Source organism: Somniosus microcephalus, chromosome 9 (assembly GCF_052327205.1).
Source record: "Somniosus microcephalus isolate GS21.2 chromosome 9, FLI_Smic_1.0, whole genome shotgun sequence".
In the NCBI taxonomy this organism is placed as follows: Eukaryota; Metazoa; Chordata; class Chondrichthyes; order Squaliformes; family Somniosidae; genus Somniosus; species Somniosus microcephalus.
This window is the reverse complement of record NC_140995.1, coordinates 69,366,733-69,389,841: the sequence shown is the minus strand read 5'-3', so window position 1 is coordinate 69,389,841 and position 23,109 is coordinate 69,366,733. Positions and strand designations below refer to the sequence as shown.

At 48.0% G+C, this 23,109-nt stretch overlaps 1 protein-coding gene across 1 annotated transcript in view; it reads right to left on the bottom strand.

Annotated features, from left to right (window-relative positions):
- Positions 1-12,823: 12,823 nt before the first annotated feature.
- Positions 12,824-23,109, bottom strand: part of heatr5b (HEAT repeat containing 5B) — a 243,401-nt gene continuing 233,115 nt past the window's right edge. The window contains exons 35-36 of the mRNA XM_085996729.1: positions 21,672-21,885; positions 12,824-13,625 (exon numbers count right to left, since the gene is read on the bottom strand). Of these exons, the coding sequence (XP_085852855.1) occupies positions 13,318-13,625; positions 21,672-21,885 (522 nt within the window). The 3' untranslated portion in view covers positions 12,824-13,317. The remainder of the gene's footprint in view (positions 13,626-21,671; positions 21,886-23,109) is intronic.

Here is a 23,109-nt window from a genome sequence, read left to right as displayed (position 1 = left end):
TTCCACCACAGCCCCATTGATGTGGATGGGGGTGTGACTTCCACCTTTAGACTTCCTGAAGTCCACAATGATTTCTTTGGTTTTCTTGATGTTAAGGGCCAGGTTGTTATCAGCGCACCACTTCACGAGATGCTGGACCTCCTCCCTGTAGGCTGACTCATCGTTGTTGGTGATCTGGCCTACTACCGTGGTATCATCCGCAAACTTGATGATGGTGTTCGAACCATGAACAGCCACACAGTCGTGGGTGAAGAGCGAGTAGAGGAGGGGGCTCAGCACACATCCTTGTGCCCCCTAGTTCTAGTTTCACCCATCATCGGGAACATCCTCCCCGCATCCACCCGATCCAACCCCTTCACAATCTTATATGTTTCAATAAGATCGCCTCTCATTCTTCTGAACTCCAATGAGTAGAGTCCCAATCTACTCAGCCTCTCCTCATATGTCTATCCCCTCATCCCCGGGATTAACCGAGTGAACCTTCTTTGTACTGACTCGAGAGCAAGTATGTCTTTTCTTAAGTATGGACACCAAAACTGTATGCAGTATTCCAGGTGCGGTCTCACCAATACCTTGTACAACTGAAGCAATACCTCCCTTTTTTTATATTCTATCCCCCTAGCAATGAAAGCCAACATTCCATTGACCTTCTTAATCACTTGCTGCACCTGCATACTAACCTTTTGAGTTTCGTGCACCAGGACCCCCAGATCCCTTTGTACTTCAGTACTTTCCAGTTTCTTGCCATTAAGATAATAACTTGCTCTATGATTTTTCCTGCCAAAGTGCATAACCTCACACTTTCCAGTATTGTATTCCATCTGCCAAATCTCTGCCCACTTACTTAGCCTGTCTATGTCCCCTTGCAGGTTTTTTATGTCCTCCTCACTCACTACTTTCCCTCCCATCTTAGTATCATCTGCAAACTTTGATATGTTACACTCGGTCCCCTCCTCCAAATCGTTAATATAGATTGTAAAGAGTTGGGGACCCAGCACTGACCCCTGCGGAACACCACTAGTTACTGATTGCCAGTCTGAGAATGAACCATTTATCCCAACTCTCTGCCTTCTGTTAGATAGCCAATCCTCTATCCATGCCAGAATATTACCCCCAATCCCGTGATTTTTTTATCTTAAGCAATAATCTTTTGTGTGGCACCTTGTCAAATGCCTTTTGGAAGTCTAAATACACTACATCCACTGGTTCCCCTTTATCCACCCTATATGTTACTTCCTCAAAGAACTCCAGCAAATTTGTCAAACATGACTTCCCCTTCATAAAACCATGCTGACTTTGTCCTATTAAATTATGATTATCCAAATGTCCTGTTACTGTCTCCTTAATAATGGACTCCAATATTTTACCCACCACAGATGTTAGGCTAACCGGTCTATAGTTTCCAGCCTTCTGTCTACTGCCCTTTTTAAATAAGGGCATTACATTAGCAGTTTTCCAGTCTGCCGGACCTTTGCTGAGTCCAGGGAGTTTTGGAAAATTATTACCAATGCATCCACAATCCCTACCGCAACTTCCCTCAAGACCCTAGGATGTAAGCCATCAGGTCCAGGTGATTTATCTGCCTTGAGTCCCATTATTTTACCGAGTACCACTTCCTTAGTGATTTTGATCGTGTTTAGCTCCTCCCCCCGTTTAGCCCCCTGTTTGTCCAGTGTTGGGATATTTTAGTGTCTTCTACTGTAAAGACTGATACAAAATTTCATTCAGTGTTTTTGCCATCTCCATATTTCCCACCATTAATTTCACGGTCTCATCCTCTAAGGGACCAACATTTACTTTAGCCACCCTTTTTCTTTTTGCATAACTATAAAAACTCTTACTATCTGTTTTTATATTTTTTGCTTCTGGTCTGACCACCTGGAGCACTGTGTCCAGTTCTGGTCTGATCCACCTTGAGCATGGTGCCCAGTTCTGGTTGGACCCTCCTTGAGCACTGTGTCCAGTTCTGGTCAGACCCACCCTGAGCACTGTGTCCAGTTCTGGTCAGACACACCTTGAGAACTGTGTTCAGTTCAGGTCTGACCTACCGTGAGCATAGTGTCCAGTTTTGGTCTGACCCAACTTCAGCACTGTGTCCAGTTCTATCAGACCCACCTTAAGCACTGTACCCAGTTCTGTCAGCGTCACTTTGAGCACTGTGTCCAGTTCTATCAGACTCACCTTGAGCACTGTGTCCAGTTCTGGTCAGACCCACATTGAGCACTGTGTCCAGTTCTGGTCAGACCCACATTGAGCACTGTGTCCAGTTGTGGTCTGATCTACCTTGAACACTGTGTCCAGTTCAGTTCTGACCCACCTTGGGCACTGTGTCCAGTTCTGGTCTGACCTACCTTGAACACGGTGTCCAGTTCTGGACTGATCCACATTGAGCACTGTGTCCAGTTCTGTCAGACTCACCCAGAGCACTGTGTCCAGTTCTGTCTGACCCACCTTGAGCAGTGTGTCCAGTTCCAATCTGACCTGTCATGAGCATTGTGTCCTATTCTGGTAAGACCCAGCTTGAGCCCTGTGCCCAGTTCTATCTGAACACCTTGAGCATTGTGTCCATTTCTGGTCTGATCCACCTTGAGCACTGTGTCCACTTCTGGTCTGACGCTCCTTGACCATTGTGTCCATTTCTGGTCTGATCCACCTTGAGCACTGTGTCCACTTCTGGTCTGACGCTCCTTGACCATTGTGTCCAGTTCTGGTCTGACCCTCCTTGAGCACTGTGTCCAGTTCTGGTCTGACCACCTGGAGCACTGTGCCCAGTTCTGGTAGGAGCCTCCGTGAGGATGGTGTCCAGTTCTAGTCTGACCACCTTGAGCACTGTGCCCAGTTCTTTCAGACACACCTTGAGCACGGTGTCCAGATTTAGTCTGACCCACCTTGAGCACTGTGTTTGGTTCTGGTCTGACCCACCTTGGGCAGGGTGACCAGTTCTGATCTGACCCAGCTTGAGAACTGTGTCCAGTTCTGTTCAAACCCACCTTGAGCACTGTATCCAGTTGTATCAGATTCACCTTGAGCACTGTGTCCAGTTCTGGTCTGACCCTCCTTGAGCATTGTGTCCAGTTCTGGTCTGACCCTCCTTGAGCACTATGTCAAGATCTGGTCTGACTCTCCTTGAGCACTGTGTCCAGTACTGTGAGACTCACCCTGAGCATCGTGTCCAGATCTGGTTTGACCCTCCTTCACATAGTGTCCAGTTCTGTTCTGACCCTCCTTGAACACTGTGTCCAGTTCTGGTCAGGCCCACCTTGAGCACTGTGTCCAGTTCTGTCAGACCCACCTTGAGCACTGTGTCCATTCTGGTCTGACACTCCTTGAGCACTGTGTCTAGTTCTGTCAGCCTCACTTTGAGCACTGTGTCCAGTTCTGTCAGACACACCTCGAGCACTATGTCCAGTTCTTGTATGATCCACCTTGAGCACTTTGTGCAATTCTGGTCTGACACACCTTGAGCACGGTGTCCAGTTCTGGTCTGACCCACCTTGGGCACTGTGTCCAGTTCTGGTCAGACCCACTTTCGGCACTGTGTCCAGTTCTGATCTGACCTGCCATGAGCATTGTGTCCTATTCTGGTAAGACCCAGCTTGAGCCCTGTGCCCAGTTCTGGTCTGACACACCTTGAGCACTGTGTCCAGTTCTGGTCAGAGCCACCTTGAGCACTGTGTCCAGTTCTGTTCAGACCCACCTTGAGCACAGTGTCCAGTTCTGTCAAACTCACGTTATGCACGGTGTCCCGTTCTGGTCAGATTAACCTTGCGCACTGTGTCCAATTCTGGCCTGACTCCGCTTGAACACTGTGTCCAGTTCTGGCCTTACCCAGAATGAGCACTGTGTCCAGTTTTGGTCTGACCCACCTTTAGCACATTTTCCAGTTCTATCAGACTCACCTTGAACACTGTGTCCAGTTCTGTTCAGTCCCACCTTGAGCACTGTCCAGTTCTGGTCAGAGCGACCTTGAGCACTGTGTCCAGTGTTCTAGTCAGACTCACCTTGAGCATTGTGTCCAGTTCTGGTCAGACCCACCTTGACCACTGTTTCCAGTTCTGGTCAGACCCACCTGGATCACTGCGCCCAGTTCTTGTCTGACCCACCTTGAGCACTTTGTCCAATTTTGGTCTGACACACCTTGATCACGGTGTCTTGTTCTGGTCTGACCCATCTGGAGCACTGAGTCCAGTTATGGTCAGACTCACCTTGAGCACTTTGTCCAGTTCTGTAAGACCCTCCTTGAGACTGCGCCATTTCTCTCTGACCCACTTTGAGCACGGTGTCCAGTTGTAGTCTAACCCATCTTGGGCACTGTGTCCAGTTCAGGTCTGACCCACCTGGAGTACTGTGTCCAGTTCTGGTCTGATCCACCTTGAGCACTGTGTCCAGTTCTGGACTGATCCACATTGAGCATTGTGTCCAGTTCTGTCAGACCCACCTTGAGCACTGTGTCCAGTTCCGGTCTGACCTGCCATGAGCATTGTGTCCTATTCTGGTAAGACCCAGCTTGAGCCCTGTGCCCAGTTCTGTCTGACCCACCTTGAGCACTGTTTCCAGTTCTGGTCAGACCCACCTTGATCACTGCATCCAGTTCTTGTCTGACCCACCTTGAGCACTTTGTCCAATTTTGGTCTGACACAGATTGAGCACTGTGTCCAGTTCTGGTCTAACTCAACTGGAGCACTGTGTCCAGTTCTTGTCTGACCACCTTGAGCACGGTGCTCAATTCAGGTCCGATCCACCTTGAGCACGGTGTCCAGTTTTGGTCTGAATCACTTTGAGCACTGTGTCCAGTTCTTTCAGGCATACCTTGAGCATTGTGTCCAGTTCTGGTCTGACCACCTTGAGCACTGTGCCCAGTTCTGGTTGGACCCTCCTTGAGCACTGAATCCAGTTCTGGTCGGACCCACCATGAGCACTGTGTCCAGTTCTGGTCAGACCCATCTTGATCACTGCGTCCAGTTCCTGTCTGACCCACCTCGAGCACTTAGTCGAATTCTGGTCTGCCACACCTTGAGCATGGTGTCCAGTTAAGGTCTGACCCACCTTGAGCACTGTGTCCAGAACTTTCAGACACAACTTGAACAGTGTGTCCAGTTCTGGTCTGACCCACCTTGAGGACTGTTCAATTCTGGTCAGACCCACCTTGAGCACGGTGTCCAGTTTTGCTCTGACCCACCTTGAGCATGGTGCTCAATTAAGGTCAGACCCACCGTGAGCACGGTGTCCAGTTTTGCTCTGACCCACCTTGAGCACTCTGTCCAGTTCTGGTCTGACCACCTTGAGCACTGTGCCCAGTTCTGGTCGGAACCTCCTTGAGCACGGTGTCCAGTTCTGGTCTGACCACCTTTAGCACTGTGTTCAGTTCTGGTCGGAACCTCCTTGAGCACGGTGTCCCGTTCTGGTTGGACACACCTTGACCACTGTGTCCAGTTCTGTCAGCCTCACTTTGAGCACTGTGTCCAGTTCTTTCAAGATTCAAGATCATTTTATTGCCATATGTAACTAGTACAATGGAATGCTTACTCCCCACTCGCTCCCACAATACAAGCGTATAAATATAAACGCAAAAAGTAAAAACAAGTATAAATAAAAACAATAAGCAGAAAGTATAGCAATAACAGTCCAAGTTGCAGGATATGACGAATAGTGCAAAAAAGCCTCAATTACCACTGGAAATAATAGTAATGTAATATGATAAATATATGGTAATATAAGTATAATATATATATTTACATAAACATATAACTATAATATGTGGGGCAGTGCGATTAGCAGTTCAGTAGGCGCACTGCCTGTGGATAGAAACTGTTCTTAAACCTGCTGGTCCTGGTTCGGATGCTGCAATACCGACGTCCGGACTGCAGGAGGGAGAACAGTTTGTGCCCAGGGTGACTGGGGTCCTGGATGATTGAGCGGGCCTTGTTCCAGCACCTGGTCTGGAAGATCTCCTCGATGGACGGAAGTGCACACCCGATGATCTTTTCTGCCGTATTCACAACTCTCTGGATGGCTTTCTTGTTCTGTGCAGTGTTACCATACCACACATTGACACCACTCGTCAGGACACTCTCTATGGTGCCGCAGTAAAAGTTCACAAGCCACTGTGTGCTTATGCTGCATTTCCTCAGGCACCGTAGAGGGTAGAGGCGCTGGTGTGCCTTCTTCAGCATAGCCTCAGTATTATGGTTCCAGGCCAGGTCATCAGAGATCTGCAGTTCCAGGAATCGGAAGCAACTGACGACTTTCACTGGTGTCCCGTCTATGCTGATGGGGCGATGGTTCCCTCGGTGGCTTCTGAAGCCCACGATGAGCTCCTTAGTCTTGCCAATGTTCAGGGCAAGGTTGTTGTCATTGCACCATCTCATCAGCTGGACTATCTCATCTCTGTACTCCGTCTTATCATCATTGCTCATCAGGCCAATTACTGTGGTGTTGTCGGCAAACTTGATAATCCGGTTGTTGCTGTGTATGGCTGTACAGTCATGTGTAAACAGAGAGTACAGCCAAGGACTGAGGCAGCAGCCTTGTGACGCTCCGATGTTGAGGACCAGAGTGGATGAGGTGTTGTTCCCTATTTTCACCACTTGAGACCTACCAGTCAGGAAATCCAGAATCCAATTGCAGATCGGGGTGCCCAGGCCTAGGTCCCTCAGTTTCAGGACCAGCTTGGAGGGAATAATAGTATTAAATGCAGAGCTGCAGTCAATGAACAACAGTCTGACGTAAGTGTCCTTCCTGTCTAGGTGTTCCAGGGCAGTGTGTAGTGTTAGGGAGATGGCATCGTCTACAGACCTGTTCGCCCTATATGCGAACTGGAACGGGTCCAAGGAATCGGATATGATGCTGCTTATGTGTGTCATGACCAGCTTTTCAAAGGAACTTCATGGCTATAGATGTTAGAGCCATGGGACGATAGTCATTGAGGCCTGTTACCTTGGTCTTCTTAGGTAACGGCACAATGGTTGTCTCCTTGAAGCACACTGGTACAACAGACTGCTGCAATGAGATGTTAAAAATGTCCGTGAACACAGGAGCCAGCTGGTCTGTGCAGGTCTTGAAGACACGGGGTGAATCCCCGTCTGGGCCGGCTGCCTTCCGTGCTTTCACCCTCCTGAAGGTTCTCCGGACCTCGGATTCAGTCAGCTGTAATGTGTAATCCTCTGGGTGGCTGGGGGTTTTGATGGCCGGCTCAGTGTTCTCCCTCTCAAAGTGAGCATAAAAAGTATTCAGTTCATCTGGTAGGGAGGGATCGGTGTTGGTGACTCCCGCTGAGCTCCCCTTGTAGTTGGTGATGGCCCTTAGTCCCTGCCACATGCGTCTGACGTCGGAGCCCCTGCTGTACCGAGACTCTAGTTTGTTCTTAGTCTCTTTTTGCTGCTTTGATAGCCTTTCTGAGGTCATACTTGGCCTTCTTGTAGAGTTCGGTGTCCCCTGATTTGAAAGCGGTACGCCGTTCTCTTAGTTTGTTGCGGATGTCTGAGTTCATCCATGGTTTGCAGTTAGGATATAAACGGACAGTCTTGGTAGGAATGCATTCATCCACCAGTCTGTTAATGTATCCAGTAACGTGGCCTGCATACACATCCAGGTCTGGGTTCTTGAAAACACTCCAGTCCATTATTTCCAGCCCGCCCTGCAGTTGTAGATCTGTGTTCGTTGTCCAGCTTTGCACCGTTTTTACTGTTGTGGGTGTGCTCTTTAACTTCTGTTTTTAAACAGGAAGTAGGAGTACGGAAATGTGGTCTGATTTGCCGAAGCCCGGCCGAGCAATGGCACGATAGGCGTGCTTTATTGTTGTATAGCAGTGATCTAGAGTTTTTCCATTTCTTGTCGGACAGGAGATGTGTTGAAAGTATTTCGGCAATACTTTAGTTAAACTACAATGGTTAAAGTCTCCCGAAATGATAGGAACTGCCTCGGGCTACCGGTTCTGAAGTTTACTGACCTCACTGTAAAGTTCACTCAGTGCAGCATTTGCATCAGCTTGTGGCACCGCCTCATCAGGTAGATAGGCCCATAGGCAAGGCAAGTAGACCCCCAAAAGCGGCGGCAGCAGCAACTGACCCGCGGGAAACCAAGTGGCCAAGCGACGGCGGTGAGCACTGTGTCCAGATTTGGTCTGACCCACCTTGAGCACTGTGTTTAGTTCTGGCCTGACCCACCTTAGGCAGTGTGTCCAGTTCTGATCTAACCCATCTGGAGTACTGTGTCCAGTTCCTGTCTGACCCACCTTGAGCACTTTGTCCAAGTCTAGTCTGACACACCTTGAGCATGGTGTTCAGTTCTGGTCTGACCCACCCTGAGCACTGTGTCAGTTCTAGTCAGTCCCAAATTGAGCACTGTGTCCATTTTTGTCAGCCTCACTTTGAGCACTGTGTCCAGTACTTTCAGACACAGCTTGAACAGTGTGTCCAGTTCTGGTCTGACCCACCTTGAGCACTGTCCAATTCTGGTCTGACCCTCCTTGAGCATGGTGCTCAATTCAGGTCAGACCCACCTTGAGCACAGTGTCCAGTTTTGCTCTGACCCACCTTGGGCATTGTGTCCTGTTCTGGTCAGACACACCTTGAGCACTGTGTCCAGTTCTGGTCTGACCACCTTTAGCACGGTGTTCAGTTCTGGTCCGAACCTCCTTGAGCAATGTGTCCAGTTCTGGTCGGACACACCTTGAGCACAGTGTCCAGTTCTGGTCAGACCCACCTTGACCACTGTGTCCAGTTCTGTCAGCCTCAATTTGAGCACTGTGTCCAGTTCTTTCAGTCACACCCTGAGCAGTGTGTCCAGTTTTGGTCTGACCCACCTTGAGCACTGTGCCCAGTTCTGGTCTGACCCACCTTGGGCAGTGTGTCCAGATCTGATCTGACCCATCTGGAGCACTGTGTCCAGTTCTGGTCTGACCACCTTGAGCACTGTACCCAGTACTGGTCGGACCCTCCTTGAGCACTGTGTACAGATCTGGTCCAACCCACCTTGAGCACTGTGTGCATTTTTGGTCAGAGTCACCCTGAGCAAAGTGGCCAGCTCTATCTGACCCACCTTGATCACTATGTCCCGTTCTGGTGAGAAACACCTTGAGCAGTGTGTCCAGTTCTGGTCTGACCCACCTTGAGCATGGTGCTCAATTCAAGTCTGACCCACCTTGAGCATCGTGTCCAGTTTTGCTCTGACATACCTTGAGCTCTGTGTCCAGTTCTGGTCTGACCACCTTGAGCACTGTATCCAGTACTGGTTGCACCCTCCTTCAGCAGTGTGTCCAGTTCTGGTCAGACCCTCCTTGAGCACTGTGTCCAGTCCTGGACTGACCACCTTGAGCTCTGTGCCCAGTTCTGCTCGGACACTCCTTGAGCACTGTGTACAGATCTGGTCTGACCTACCTTGAGCACTGTGTCCTGTTCTGGTCTGACAGAACTTGAGCACTTTGTCCAATTCTGGTCTGACACACTTTGAGCACTGTGTTCAGTTCTGTTCTGACCCACCGTGAGCACTGTGTTCAGTTCAGGTCTGACCCACTGTGAGCATGGTGTCCAGTTTTGGTCAGACCCAAATTGAGCACTGTGTCCAGTTTTGTCAGCCTCACTTTGAGCACTGTGTCCAGTAATTTCAGACACACCTTGAACAGTGTGTCCAGTTCTGGTCTGACCCACCTTGAGCACTGTCCAATTCTGGTCTGACCCTCCTTGAGCATGGTGCTCAATTCAGGTCAGGCCCACCTTGAGCACGGTGTCCAGTTTTGCTCTGACCCACCTTGAGCACTGTGTCCAGTTCTGGTCTGACCACCTTGAGCACTGTGCCCAGTTCTGGTCTGACCACCTTGAGCACTATATCCAGTACTGGTCACACCCTCCTTCAGCAGTGTGTCCAGTTCTGATCAGACCCACCTTGAGCTCTGTGCCCAGTTCTGCTCGGACACTCCTTGAGCACTGTGTACAGATCTGGTCTGACCTACCTTGAGCACTGTGTCCATTTCTGGTCAGAGTCGTCCTGAGCAAAGTGGCCAGCTCTATCTGACACAACGCGATGGAGGGTGTTCTCAGTGTGAAGATGGGACTGCGTCTCCACAATGACTGTGCGGTGGTCACTGCCACCAATACTGTCATGGACAGATGCATCTGTGACAGGCAGATTGGTGAGGAGGAGGCCAAGTAGGTTTCCCCTCGTGTTGGTTCTCTCACCACCTGTCGCAGGCCCAGACTGGCAGCTATGTCCTTCAGGACTCGGCCAGCTTCGTCAGTAGTGGTGCTACCACCGAGCCACATTTGGTGATGGACATTGAAGTCCCCCACCCAGAGTACATTCCGTGCCCTTGCTACTCTCAGTGCTCCTTCCGAGTGGTGTTCAACATGGAGGAGTACTGATTCATCAGCTGAGGGAGGGCGGTAGGTGGTAATCAGCAGGAGGTTTCTTTGCCCAAGCTTGACCTGACTTCATGGGGTCCAGAGTCTATGTTGAGGGCTCCCAGGGCCACTCCTTCCAGACTGTATACCACTGTGCTGCCACCCCTGGTGGGTCTGTCCTGCTGGTGGGACAGAACATACCCAAACTCCTCCATCACCATCCCTGGGTAAGTGCCGCTTGATAGCATTGTCGATGACACCTTCCATCACTTTGCTGATGATTGAGAATAGACTGATGGGGGGGTAATTGGCCGGGTTGAATTTGTCCTGCTTTTTTGTGGACAGGTCATACCTGGGCAGTTTCTCACATTGTTGGATAGATGCCAGTGTTGTAGCTGTACTGGAACAGCTTGACTAGAGGCGCGGCTAGTTCTGGAGCACAAGTCTTCAGCACGATAGCCGGGATGTTGTCGGGGCACACAGCCTTTGCTGTATCCAGTGCGCTCAGCCGTTTCTTGATATCACATGGAGTGAATCGAATTGGCTGAAAACTGGATTCTGTGGTGGTGGGTACCTCAGGAGCAGGCTGATATGGATCATCCACTTGGCCCTTCAATATGAAGATGGTTGCAAACGCTTCAGCCCTTGTCTTTTGCACTCACATGCTGGGCTCCACCATCATTGAGAATGAGGATGTTCATGGAGCCTCTTCCTCTAGTTAGTTGTTTAATGGTCCACCACCATTCATGACTGGATGTGGTGGGACTGCAGAGCTTTGCTCTGATCAGTTGATTGTGGGATCGCTTAGCCCTGTCTATAGCATGCATGTAGTCCTGTGTTGCATTTTTAGGTACACCTGGTGCTGCTCCTGGCATGCTCTTCTACGCTCCTTATTAAACCAGGGTTGGTCCCCTGGCTTGATGGTAATGGTAGAGTGCCAGGCCATGAGGTTACAGATTGTGGTGGAATACAATTCTGCTGCTGCTGATGGCCCACAGTGCCTCATGGATGCCCAGTTTTGAGCTGCTAGATCTGTTCTGAATCTATTCCATTTAGCACAGTGGTAGTGCCACACAACACGATGGAGGGTGTTCTCAGTGTGAAGATGGGACTGTGTCTCCACAATGACTGTGCGGTGGTCACTGCCACCAATACTGTCTTGGACAGGTGCATCTGTGACAGGCAGATTGGTGAGGAGGAGGCCAAGTAGGTTTTCCCTCGTGTTGGTTCTCTCACCACCTGTCGCAGGCCCAGACTGGCAGCTATGTCCTTCAGGACTCAGCCAGCTTGGTCAGTAGTGGTGCTACCACCGAGCCACATTTGGTGATGGACATTGAAGTCCCCCACCCAGAGTACATTCCGTGCCCTTGCTACTCTCAGTGCTCCTTCCAAGTGGTGTTCAACATGGAGGAGTACTGATTCATCAGCTGAGGGAGGGCGGTAGGTGGTAATCAGCAGGAGGTTTCTTTGCCCAAGCTTGACCTGAAGCCATGAGACTTCATGGGGTCCAGAGTCTATGTTGAGGGCTCCCAGGGCCACTCCTTCCAGACTGTATACCACTGTGCCGCCACCCCTGGTGGGTCTGTCCTGCCCGTGGGACAGAACATACCCAGGGATGGTAATGGAGGAGTTTGGGACATTGGCTGAAAGGTATGATTCTGTGAGTATAACTATGTCAGGCCGTTGCTTGACTAGTCTGTGGGACAGCTCTCCCAATTTTGGCACAAGTCCCCAGATGTTGGTGAGGAGGACTTGGCAGGGTTGACTGGGCTGGGTGCGCTGTTGCTGTGTCTGTAGACAGTGCCGAGGTTGATGCCGGGTGGTCCGTCCGGTTTCATAGCGGTTTGTTACAACTGAGTGGCTTGCTAGGCCATTTCAGAGGGCAGTTAAGAGTTAACCACATTGCTGTGGGTCTGGAGTCACATATAGACTACACCAGGTAAGGACGGCAGATTTCCTTCCCTAAAGGACATGCTTAGACTGCATCATCTTCATTCACAGCTCTAGGTTAAACCATCAAGTCTGAGCCCAGGTTTGTGGGAGAGGCTGACACCTTGAAGAAAATACCTTTAACGGAGGCATTACAGGAGACTTTGTTATATCCGGCACCGACGGGACCGAGCTGTTGCCGATCTATCAAAACTGCCAGACATACCAGCATTAATGTTGAAGCATACGGAGGTTTTCATCTCCGTATCTGACAACAAACACTGTTGCTTAGCAACAGCTTCTAAACAGTCGGCCCGTAACTTGGAAGCGTCTCTGTAGCTTAGCAACAGCTTCAGAGAGACTTTCCAGAGCCTGACTGTTGGGGAAAAAAAACCCTAACAAAACGGCTCCTGATTTCTGCCAGTAGATCGAGGTTTCCGGACATACAACCTCCGGATAAACCAAAGTTTCCTGTACAACAATGCAAAAGACAATTTAATGGATAAGTGGAATGTTTCTGGTGAAATGCGTCATAACTTTGAATTAAAAAAAAAAAATTTGTTTTGAAACTTTATTTTAGACATTAGAAATTTCAGTTACTGGCAAGAAAATGCGGGAAAAAGATAACAGTACCACGCGAGTGTGTGACAGGGAATCGTGGCAAACCACTGTGGACATTGTTATTTTTACATGAACATTTTCAATAACCTGCAAAAGAATTGAAATATATTATAGGCCAACACAATTTTGTTAAGTTTTATAGCAGCAGATTGCTCACTGTAAACGATAAAAAGATTACAATTCTCTTTTATTAAAAAAAATCTATTTATAACGTACCTTGCGATATAATCATGTGATGCCTATACACAGTTTTTGATTAATAAACCCAAATTGTTTTTTTTTGTTCTTGAACAATTTACATACCTAACAGAAACCATAAACCTGTACAGAAGACACCAAGGGAGCCGACTCACACTCGCACAGCAGGAATGGGGAGGTGGAGCCGTTCAACGGCTTTCCGAGTCAGTGTGAAAACACCTCCAACCTTCTTTTAGAAAAAGCTGGTCTTCAGCTTGATGGTGGGTGCAGCTTGCACGGCTGGCTTGGCTTGCTGGGCCGCAGCCTTGGCCCGGGAGCTGGCTTGGCTGGCTCGGATCGCAGCCTCCAGCTTCGATTTGAGTTCGGGCGCTGCCCCCATCACTGCCTTGAAGGCACTGGGGTAGAGCGGACCAATGCGCATGAGATCCTGCAGCGCGAGTTCATGAAGACCTTTGGAGGCCGTGGGAGCTGAGCTGAAAGTCTTCTCGCCCAGCAGATAAGAGATGAGAGTGGGGACCAAAAGAGCAAGCAGCTGGGTTCCTGAGAAGGAAGATGAAGGCTTTCATTAGGGCAATATTCCTGAGTTCACATCTACTCATTACAGTTAGTGTTTACATAGAATTACGTCCAATGTACAGCACAGAAACAGGCCATTCGCCCAACTGGTCTATGCCAGTACTTAAGCTCCATACAAGCCTCCTCCCACACTACTTCACCTCACCCTATCAGCATATCCTTCTATTCCTTTCTCCCTCATGAACTTTTCTTCCCCTTAAATAGATCTATGCTATTCGCCTTAACTATTCCGATGGTAGCAAGTTCCACATTCTAACCACTCTCTGGATAAAGTTTCTCCTGAATTCCCTAGTGGATTTATTAGTGACTATCTTATATTTATGGCCCCTAGTTTTGGTGTTCCCCACAAGTGGAAACATCTTCTCTACAGTGTGGTGTATGTGCCTTTAAGAGCCCCAGGTGTGCGTAATGCCGGTAATTGCCACTTGGGCTATATAAGCCTGTGTATTGTGTATATCCTTTAGAACCCCCCCCCCCCCCCCCCCCAAGACTTGCTTAGTAAATACCTATGAACCAACTCCTGTCTTCAGTGTCTTTATCTACACACGGACACTACAGTGGCGACGAAGTGGAAACGGACTTACCTGCAATTCGGCAGCACCTCAAGCACATCGATTCCTCCAGCGTCCAGAAGACTCAAGGAAGTAATAGAAACTGTGGTTTCACCAGCTGGCCAAGCTGGTGGCAGGTACTGCGCTAATCCTTCCTGGGCGTCAGGCTGGGGCTCCAGCGTCGGGCTCTACAGCTGAGACAGGCAGCGAAATCGGAGGCAAGCAATAACGGACTGGGAGGGTGCACTCGGGAGACGGCCGGCGCGGCAAGCAGGTCAGCGTTTAGACCTCCGTCGGGAACGAGTCTCCAACAGTGAATAAACGGAAACCACAGTAAAACAGCGTTGTTATCGGTAGCAGCGGCGGGAAAGCGCAGGAAGCGCCATATCGTTGCTAGAGAGAGAAAAAAAAAGCGCGGGAAGCGCCATATCTTTTTTGAAATGCCTAAGTCTGGCAATATTGATGCTTTTGATAACGAAACAGAGCCTAACTTTGGCAATATTGATGTTTTTGATAACAAGATAGAGGATTGGACCACATATGTAGAAAGAGTGGAGGTGTTTTGCACCGCAAATGGAATAGAAGATGAAAAAAAAGCTTCAGTGCTTCTGGATCTAATGGCCGCAGAAACATCCAAGCTGTTACGCAACTTAATCACTCCAGCCGAACCGATGGACAAGAATTTTGAGGAGATTGTTGATACCCTACACTGCCAATTCGAGGCAGGACTGGCAGATTTTCTGCAAGACAAATTCATCTGCGATCCCCTAAGTGTAGAAACGCAAAAAAAGGTATCTTCTGGAAAAGATTTAACACTGGACAAGGCTTTCAGTGCAATAGGAGCGGCAAAGATACAGCAAAGGCCACAGGACTTCGGCACCCATGAAATGACACGGGGTTTCGAGAGATGTTATTGCTGCGGCAGATCCAACCATGACCAGAGAGATTGCTGGTTCAAAGAAAAAGCATGCAGGCGATGCGGAAAGATGGGACACATTCCACGTGTATGCCGATCTGAAAATAAAAAATCCACTAACGGGAAAAGAATCAATAAGGAAAAGCACAGAAAGGTACAAATGATGACGGACAGTAGCTCCAAAGACCAGAAGAGCGATAGCGACTCCGGGAACAAGAGACTAAGCTCTCTCAAATTACATAATGTAATTGCCAATGAAGATTACCAGACCATTTGGGTTACCCTCATAATAGCAGGGTCCCCAGTTAAAATGGAGCTGGATACAGGATCAGCTCTAACCGTAATAAATCGACGAGATTACGAGAGGCTATTTTCGCATATACCTCTAAAAGACACATCCATTATCTTAAAAACATATACGGGGCAGAAAGTATACCCCAAAGGAAAAATAAAGGTGCCTGTGGTATACAACGGCAAAGAAATACAAAAGTTGTATTTATACATTCTACAAGATGGTGGTCCACCGTTGTTGGGACGTGAATGGATAAGGAAGATACGTTTAGACTGGCACTCCATTCAGGCACTGACGGTGACCAGTAAGGAAAAAAACAATGATGACATCATACCTGAACGATTAAAAGATATCTTGGCCAACGCCAAAGAAGTGTTTCAAGAGAAACTAGGAACCTTGAAAGGCATCACCGCCTCAATAAAAGTGGAAGATGCAGCAATTCCAAAAATTTTTAAGGCAAGACCGGTGCCATACGCAATACGTCCGGCAGTCGAGGCAGAGCTGGAGAATTTGGAAAAGGCAGGCGTATTATCCAAAATAGATTGGAGCGAATGGGCAACACCCATCGTTCCAGTCATGAAAAAAGCATTGAAAAATAACTCTGAGGAACAGAGAAAAATTCGCATCTGTGGGGACTTTAAGGTGACTGTAAACCCGGTCCTTCACACGGTACAGTATCCTCTTCCGAGGATAGAAGATATTTTCGCCTCACTATCCGGAGGAAAACCTTTCACAAAAATTGACTTGGCACAGGCATATCTACAGATGGAGGTTGAGGAGACCTCTAAAAAGTTTCTCACAATAAACACACACAAAGGCCTATACCAGTACAATCGACTGGTTTTTGGAGTAGCATCAGCTCCAGCTATCTGGCAAAGAGCTATGGAGCAAGTCCTGCAAGGGATTCCGGGGACTCAATGCTACCTAGACGACATCCTTATAACAGGAGAAAACGACAACGAGCACCTTGCCAATTTGGAGCAGGTGCTCACTAGGTTGAAAGAACGGGGCCTACGAACAAATCGCCCCAAGTGCGAATTTTTCCAAAATCAGATATCATATTGTGGCCACATAATTAATAAGGAAGGGTTGCATAAGTCACCTGAAAAAATTGAAGCAGTTATAAAAGCCCCAGCACCTGAAAATGTTTCACAATTGAGGTCATTCCTGGGATTAATAAATTACTATCATAAATTTTTACCGAACTTATCAACTATTCTACACCCTCTTAATGATCTTCTACACATAGGAGTGATTTGGAAATGGAACAAAGACTGTAAACGTGCCTTCCATAAATGTAAAGACTTAATCACATCCGAGAAAGTTTTGGCTCATTACAACCCATCACTACCAATCAGACTGGCGTGCGATGCATCCCCTTACGGCATAGGAGCGGTATTGTCCCATAGATTCCCTGATGGCTCGGAACGGCCGATAGCTTTTGCGTCACGCTCATTGAACTCAGCTGAGCGTAACTATTCCCAGATAGACAGGGAAGCACTCAGCCTGGTATGGGGAGTGAAGAAATTCAACCATTACCTACACAAATTTACCTTGCTGACTGACCATCAACCCCTCATCTCCATATTCAACCCTAAGAAAGGTGTCCCCATTATGACGGCACAAAGACTACAGAGGTGGTCCCTTTTTCTAGGGGCACACCAATACAACATTGAATACAAAGGGTCAAAACAGCATGGGAATGCTGACGGTTTATCGCGCCTGCCGTTGCCAACGATAGAAGAGGCACCTACAGTAGACCCAGTAGAGATATTCCACTCTACCATAGTGGAATGTCTACCGGTGACAAATTCTGCCATTGAAAGGGAGACCAGAAATGACCCTACTCTCTCACAGGTCTACGATTTAACAATGAAGGGATGGCCAGCACATGGCGAACCACTGTTGCCAGCATTCTCGCAAAGAAGAGAACAGCTGTCAGTGTGCCGAGGAACCTTGATGTGTGGATCCAGAGTGGTGATTCCACCCAAACTCCAGGATAAAGTGCTAAAGGAGCTTCACGAGGGGCATCTGGGTGGAGTGAAAATGAAGAACCTAGCTAGGGCGTTTGTATGGTGGCCAGGTATCGATGGAGACATCGAAGACATGACCAAGAGCTGCCTAGGATGCCAGAAGGTCCAAAATGCTCCGCCACAGGCCCCTCTACATCCATGGGAGTGGCCCTCATCTCCCTGGCAAAGGGTGCACATCGACTTTGCTGGTCCATTTATGGACTCAATGTTCTTAATCGCAGTTGATGCACACTCCAAGTGGCCGGAGGTAATAAAGATGTCCTCCACCACCACGGAAAAAACCATCACAGTATTAAGGACCATATTTGCCAGGAATGGGCTGCCGGAACAGATATGTTCTGATAATGGACCGCAATTTGTGTCCGAAGAATTCAGAAAGTTCTTAAAGAACAATGGGGTAAAGCACTACACGTCCGCCCCATACCATCCCGCCACCAATGGATTGGCTGAAAGGTTTGTCCAGACCTTTAAGAAGGCCATAAAGGCCATGGGTAATGAAGACATAAAACTTCAGCACAAGGTGGATAACTTCTTATTTGCATATAGGAATGCAACACATATGGTTACAAACCAAACTCCCGCCATGATGTTCTACAATAGAAACCTAAGATGCCGGCTGGATTTGGTCAAGCCCAACATCCGAAGGGACGTGGAGAACCGGCAGTTTCAGGGCATGAATGAAAGGCCAACTAGGGCCTTCCAGATAGGCCAACCGGTTTTGGCCCGGGACTACCGTACCGAGAAATGGCAGCCTGGAACTATCTGCACACGACTAGGACCACTGATGTATACCGTGGACATCGGAGAAAGCATAATAAGGCGCCATGCTGACCAAATCATCAAGTCATCCGAAAAGGGACAACCTACACCACCACCCTATACATCTAACGATGAAGTAGAGATACCCATATCTACCTCCGATCCGGTGATACTGGAACCCGATGAACCCGACACTGGCCTTCAAGCCGAATCAGCCTTGCCAGAAGAACCTACTACACCACCAGAAACTACTACACCCCCGAGGCGTTATCCGGACCGAGTCAAGAAGCCTCCTGAGAGACTAACTTATAATTAATTAATACAGCAATGTATATTATTTTGCATATAACATGTAATTAATAATTACTTAAAATATGATGTACTAGTTAGCTAGAAGGGGAGGAATTGTGGTGTATGTGCCTTTAAGAGCCCCAGGTGTGTGTAATGCCGGTAATTGCCACTTGGGCTATATAAGCCTGTGTATTGTGTATATCCTTTAGAACCCCGCCCCCAGACTTGCTTAGTAAATACCTATGAACCAACTCCTGTCTTCAGTGTCTTTATCTACACACGGACACTACATACAGCTATACCTTCTTATATCTGTCAGCACGTTTTGTTTTTAAGGTGCTTCCTCTTCCTAAAAGTTACACTTCAAGTGTCAGCATAACTCAGCTAGTAGCCTCTTGTCCAGAAGGTTGTGGAGCTAGTGCCCCACTCCAGAACTCGAGCCCATAAGCTTCCATGTGGTACCATCTGAGTGCTGCATTGTTGGTAGTGCCTTCTTTCCAATGAGAGCTTAAACCGAGAGGCCCTGCCTGCCTTTTCTGTGGACATAATAGATGCCACGACACTGTATGAGGGAGGCTCCTGTTGGCCAACATTTCTCCCTCAACCAACATCACCACAAAAAATATTAACTGCCATTAATCCTATTTGATGTTTGTGGGAAATTATGAGGGGTTTTGATGAGGTAAATAGGGAGAAATTGTTTGCAGTGGCAGAAGGGTCAGTAACCAGAGGGCACAGATTTAAGGCTGTTGGCAAAAGGAGGAGAATTTTTTTTTTTTTTACACAGCAAGTTATGATGATCTGGAATGCACTGCCTGAAAGGGTGATGGAAGCAGATTCAATAACTTTTGAAAGGGAATTGGATAAATACTTGAAGGGGAATAATTGCAGGACTATGGGGAAAGAGCAGGGGAGTGGGACTAATTGGAGAGCTCTTTCAAAGAGCCGGCACAGGCATGATGGGCCGAATGGCCTCCTTCTGTGCTGTATCATTCTATGATTTCTGTACATAACTCGGCTGCCTACATTGTGATCACTTAAAAAGTAGCTTGCAGGTGATGAGCCGCTCTATAAATGCGAGCTCTTTTAAAATTTCAAATGATTTGAAGTGATTTTGAGAATGGCATTGGAGGAACTGAATAAAGCCCGGGGGTAGCGGCCAAAGCAGCAGCTGATCTCACGAAGACTGGTGTAGCAGTTTTAAAAAATTCAATCATGGGATGTGGGCGTCGCTGGCAAGGCCAGCATTTATTGCCCATCCCTAACTGCCCTTGAGAAGGTGGTGGTGAGCTGCCTTTTTGAACCACTGCAGTCCTTGTGGTGAAGATACTCCCACAGTGCTGTTAGGGAGGGCCAAGATTTTGACCCAGTGATGATGAAGGAATGGCGATATATTTCTAAGTCAGGATGGTGTGTGAATTGGAGGCGATGGTGTTGCCATGCACCTGCTGCCCTTGTCCGTTTGGGAGGTGCTGCTGAAGAAGCCTTGGCGAGTTGTTGTAGTGCATTTTGTAGATGGTACACTGCAGCCACATGCACCGGTGGTGGAGGGAGTGAAAGTTTAAGGTGGTGGATAGGGTGCCAATCAAGCAGGCTGCTTTGTCCTGGATGCAGATGTGTTTAGCACGGATGCTCTGGGCACATTATGGGAGACTGCTACCCGCAAATGTCAACAGTTTTCCCTCATACATTCTTATGCTGGGTATTATTTGTATCCCAGAACACTTGCAGACTCCTGCAGTAGTTGAAGATCTGGATCAGTGGGTGGGAGAGGGGGAAGGAAGATAAAAACACGTTTAAAATAGGAACAAAACACAGAATTTTAATAAAATACTTCCTGTTGCTGCAAAAATTAATGATGGCACAGACAGGAATTACTATTTTCTTCTGAAAAACCATCGAGCTTCCTCCTCGCCACCCAATTATAAATCCCTACCACATCTGTTAAAGGGACACAAGCTAACTTTTCCCATTAGATAACTGAATTGAATCATTACCCTTCACTTGCCAGTGACAAATAACCAGCAACATGAGCAATATAAAAATATCCCCCTTCCCCACCATGTGTAGGGAGTACACCTTCTGAGAGCAGTTCAAATTTCATGAAAAGAAAGTACAGATATGCAAATGTGATTCGAACAGCAGACCAGAACTGGGCATTCGGGCACGATGCAAATTTATTGCAGCGCTGAAAGGCTGAAGTGATACTCATGCTTATTATTGAAGCTATACTAATCCCCGATGAAAGGGTGGTAATTTGGTTTTAGTCAAAATCTAAAGCTGTTAAATTTAGTGACGTCAGTGGTCTGTGTTTGTGGCAGCAGCGGTGCAGGGTTAATCTGGAAAAGGAACAAGATCCTGATGAAAGCTCCTCACTAACCTTGGTGTAAATCTCAGAGTACAAGGCAATCAACTTGTGTTAAGAGTATTGAAAGCTCAGAGTATGAAAGCGGTTCCTAGCAATGTTCTCAAAGAGAACCCATAATGTAGAGAATGGAAGTTCCAAAGGTAAGTCTTTAAACTACAGAGGGTGCTGCATTCAATATGTGTGAAAGGGAAACTACGGCAATCCTGAGCATCTCTCAGACTGAATGAAACCCAGTCAGAAGAGACCCATGGCCAAATGAGACAGGCACTTGAGACTGGTTAATAACAGAGATGTCAGCTATGGCTCAGTGGTAGCACCCTCGGCTCTGAGTCAGAGGGTCATGGGTTCATGCCCCACTCCAGAGACTTGAGTGCACAATCTAGGCTGACATATCTGCACTGTCGGAGGTGCCGTCTTTTGGATGAGACGTTAAGCCGAGGCCCCGTCTGCTCCCTCAGGTGGACGTAAAAGATCCCTTTCCCCTTATTCGAAAAAAAGCAGGGGAGTTCTCCCTGGTGTCCCAGCCAATATTTATCCCTCAATCAATATCTGGTCATTAACACATTGCTGTTTGTGGGAGCTTGCTGTCTGCAAATTGGCTGCCTTGTTCCCTACATTACAATGGTGATTACACTTCCAAAGTACTTCAATGGCTGTGAAGAGCTTTAGGACATCCTGAGATTGTGAAAGGGGCTATAGAAATGCAGGTTCTTTCCCCTCCCCCTGAGTTGCCTAACTTACTGCCCGTGGTCTGACGGACAGCTCACACAGAAGCTACTGTACAGGAGGGATCCACTTACTGTTTTGCTCCTCTGCAAGGTTTACCAGAGTCTCGAGGACTTTGATTCCTTCTTGTACTGCTTGAAGCTCAGCATTGTTGGCCGGTTTCTGGTTTTCCACAGCTTTTAGCTTCTCGACCACCAGTGGAGCCAAGGCGTGAATGTACGGGGTGGAGAGGGCATGGTTCGACTGCTGGAACACTGAAAGCAGAAGCTGGTAACATTTTTTTTGAACCTACAAAGGAGAGAGGAGCCACTAGTCTTAATTTCATGCCGTGAATTAGGCTTTCAGCATCTGTAAACGCATCGAACTAACAGTATATATGCATGAACAATAAAAACAGAAAATACTGGAAATACTCAGCAGCTCAGGCAGCATCTGTGGAGAGAGAAACAGAGTTAAAGTTTCAGGTTGATGATCTTGCGCCAGAACTGGAAGAAGTGAATGTTTATATGTATGTACTTGAAGACTTTCTTCTGCTGAGGGAATCCAGAACAAGGGGGCATAATCTTAAAATTAGAGCTAGGCCATTCAGGGGTGATGTCAGGAAGCACTTTTTCCACACAAAGGGTAGTGGAAATATGGAACACTCTCCCCACAAAAGGCTGTGGATGCAGGGGTCAGTTAAAATTATGACGGAGATCAATAGATTTTTGTTAGGTAAGGGTATCAAAGGATATGGACCAAAGGCAGGAAAATGGAGTTGAGATGCAGATCAGCAATTGAATGGCAGAACAAGGTCGAGGGGCTGAATGGCCTCCCCCAGCTCATATGTTCCTAAGAGTAATTTCTTTGCAGTAACTGATGAACCGATGAACTGTTTGTAGTAGCTAATATACAATCTCCAACTTGACCGATGTCAAACTGACTGGAACTACAGTTCATGCCAGATGAATACGGTATTTTCCCCCAAAACCTTTTCTTTAAAGCTACAAGAGAACCTCCCTCCTGCCCAATGCATTCAGATTTCTAGTGGGAAACACAGTAAGACATCTTCCTAGAGGTTCCACAAAAAATGTCTGCTTAAAAAATATCAGCTGCACATTCGCTGATTCTATCTGGGGTCGGAGCAGGGAGGCAGAGGGCGGAGCGGGAAGACCAGGGCCGAGGAGACACCGTCGGAAAAGTGGAGCCTGGAGGTGAAGACATGGCTGAGGATCTAGAAATCAGTGAGGGCGAGTTTGGAGAGATAGGGGAATACCATGAGGGGGAAGTAGGCCATTTTGGTGACGGGCTGGGAGTGGGGTTTGGAGCTCAGTCTGGGGACAAACAGAACACCGAGGTTTATGCACTTTTGGGTTCAGCCCAAGCGAGCAGCAGGGGGAGAGGATGGAGTGGGGCGGGGGAGTATCCAGTGGGAACCGGGCAGCGTGGCTTCGGTTTTGCCGGGATTCAGGAGCAGCAGGTCAGGCTCGCCCACGACTTGACATCGGACAAGCAGTGAGAAGGTATAGCGAT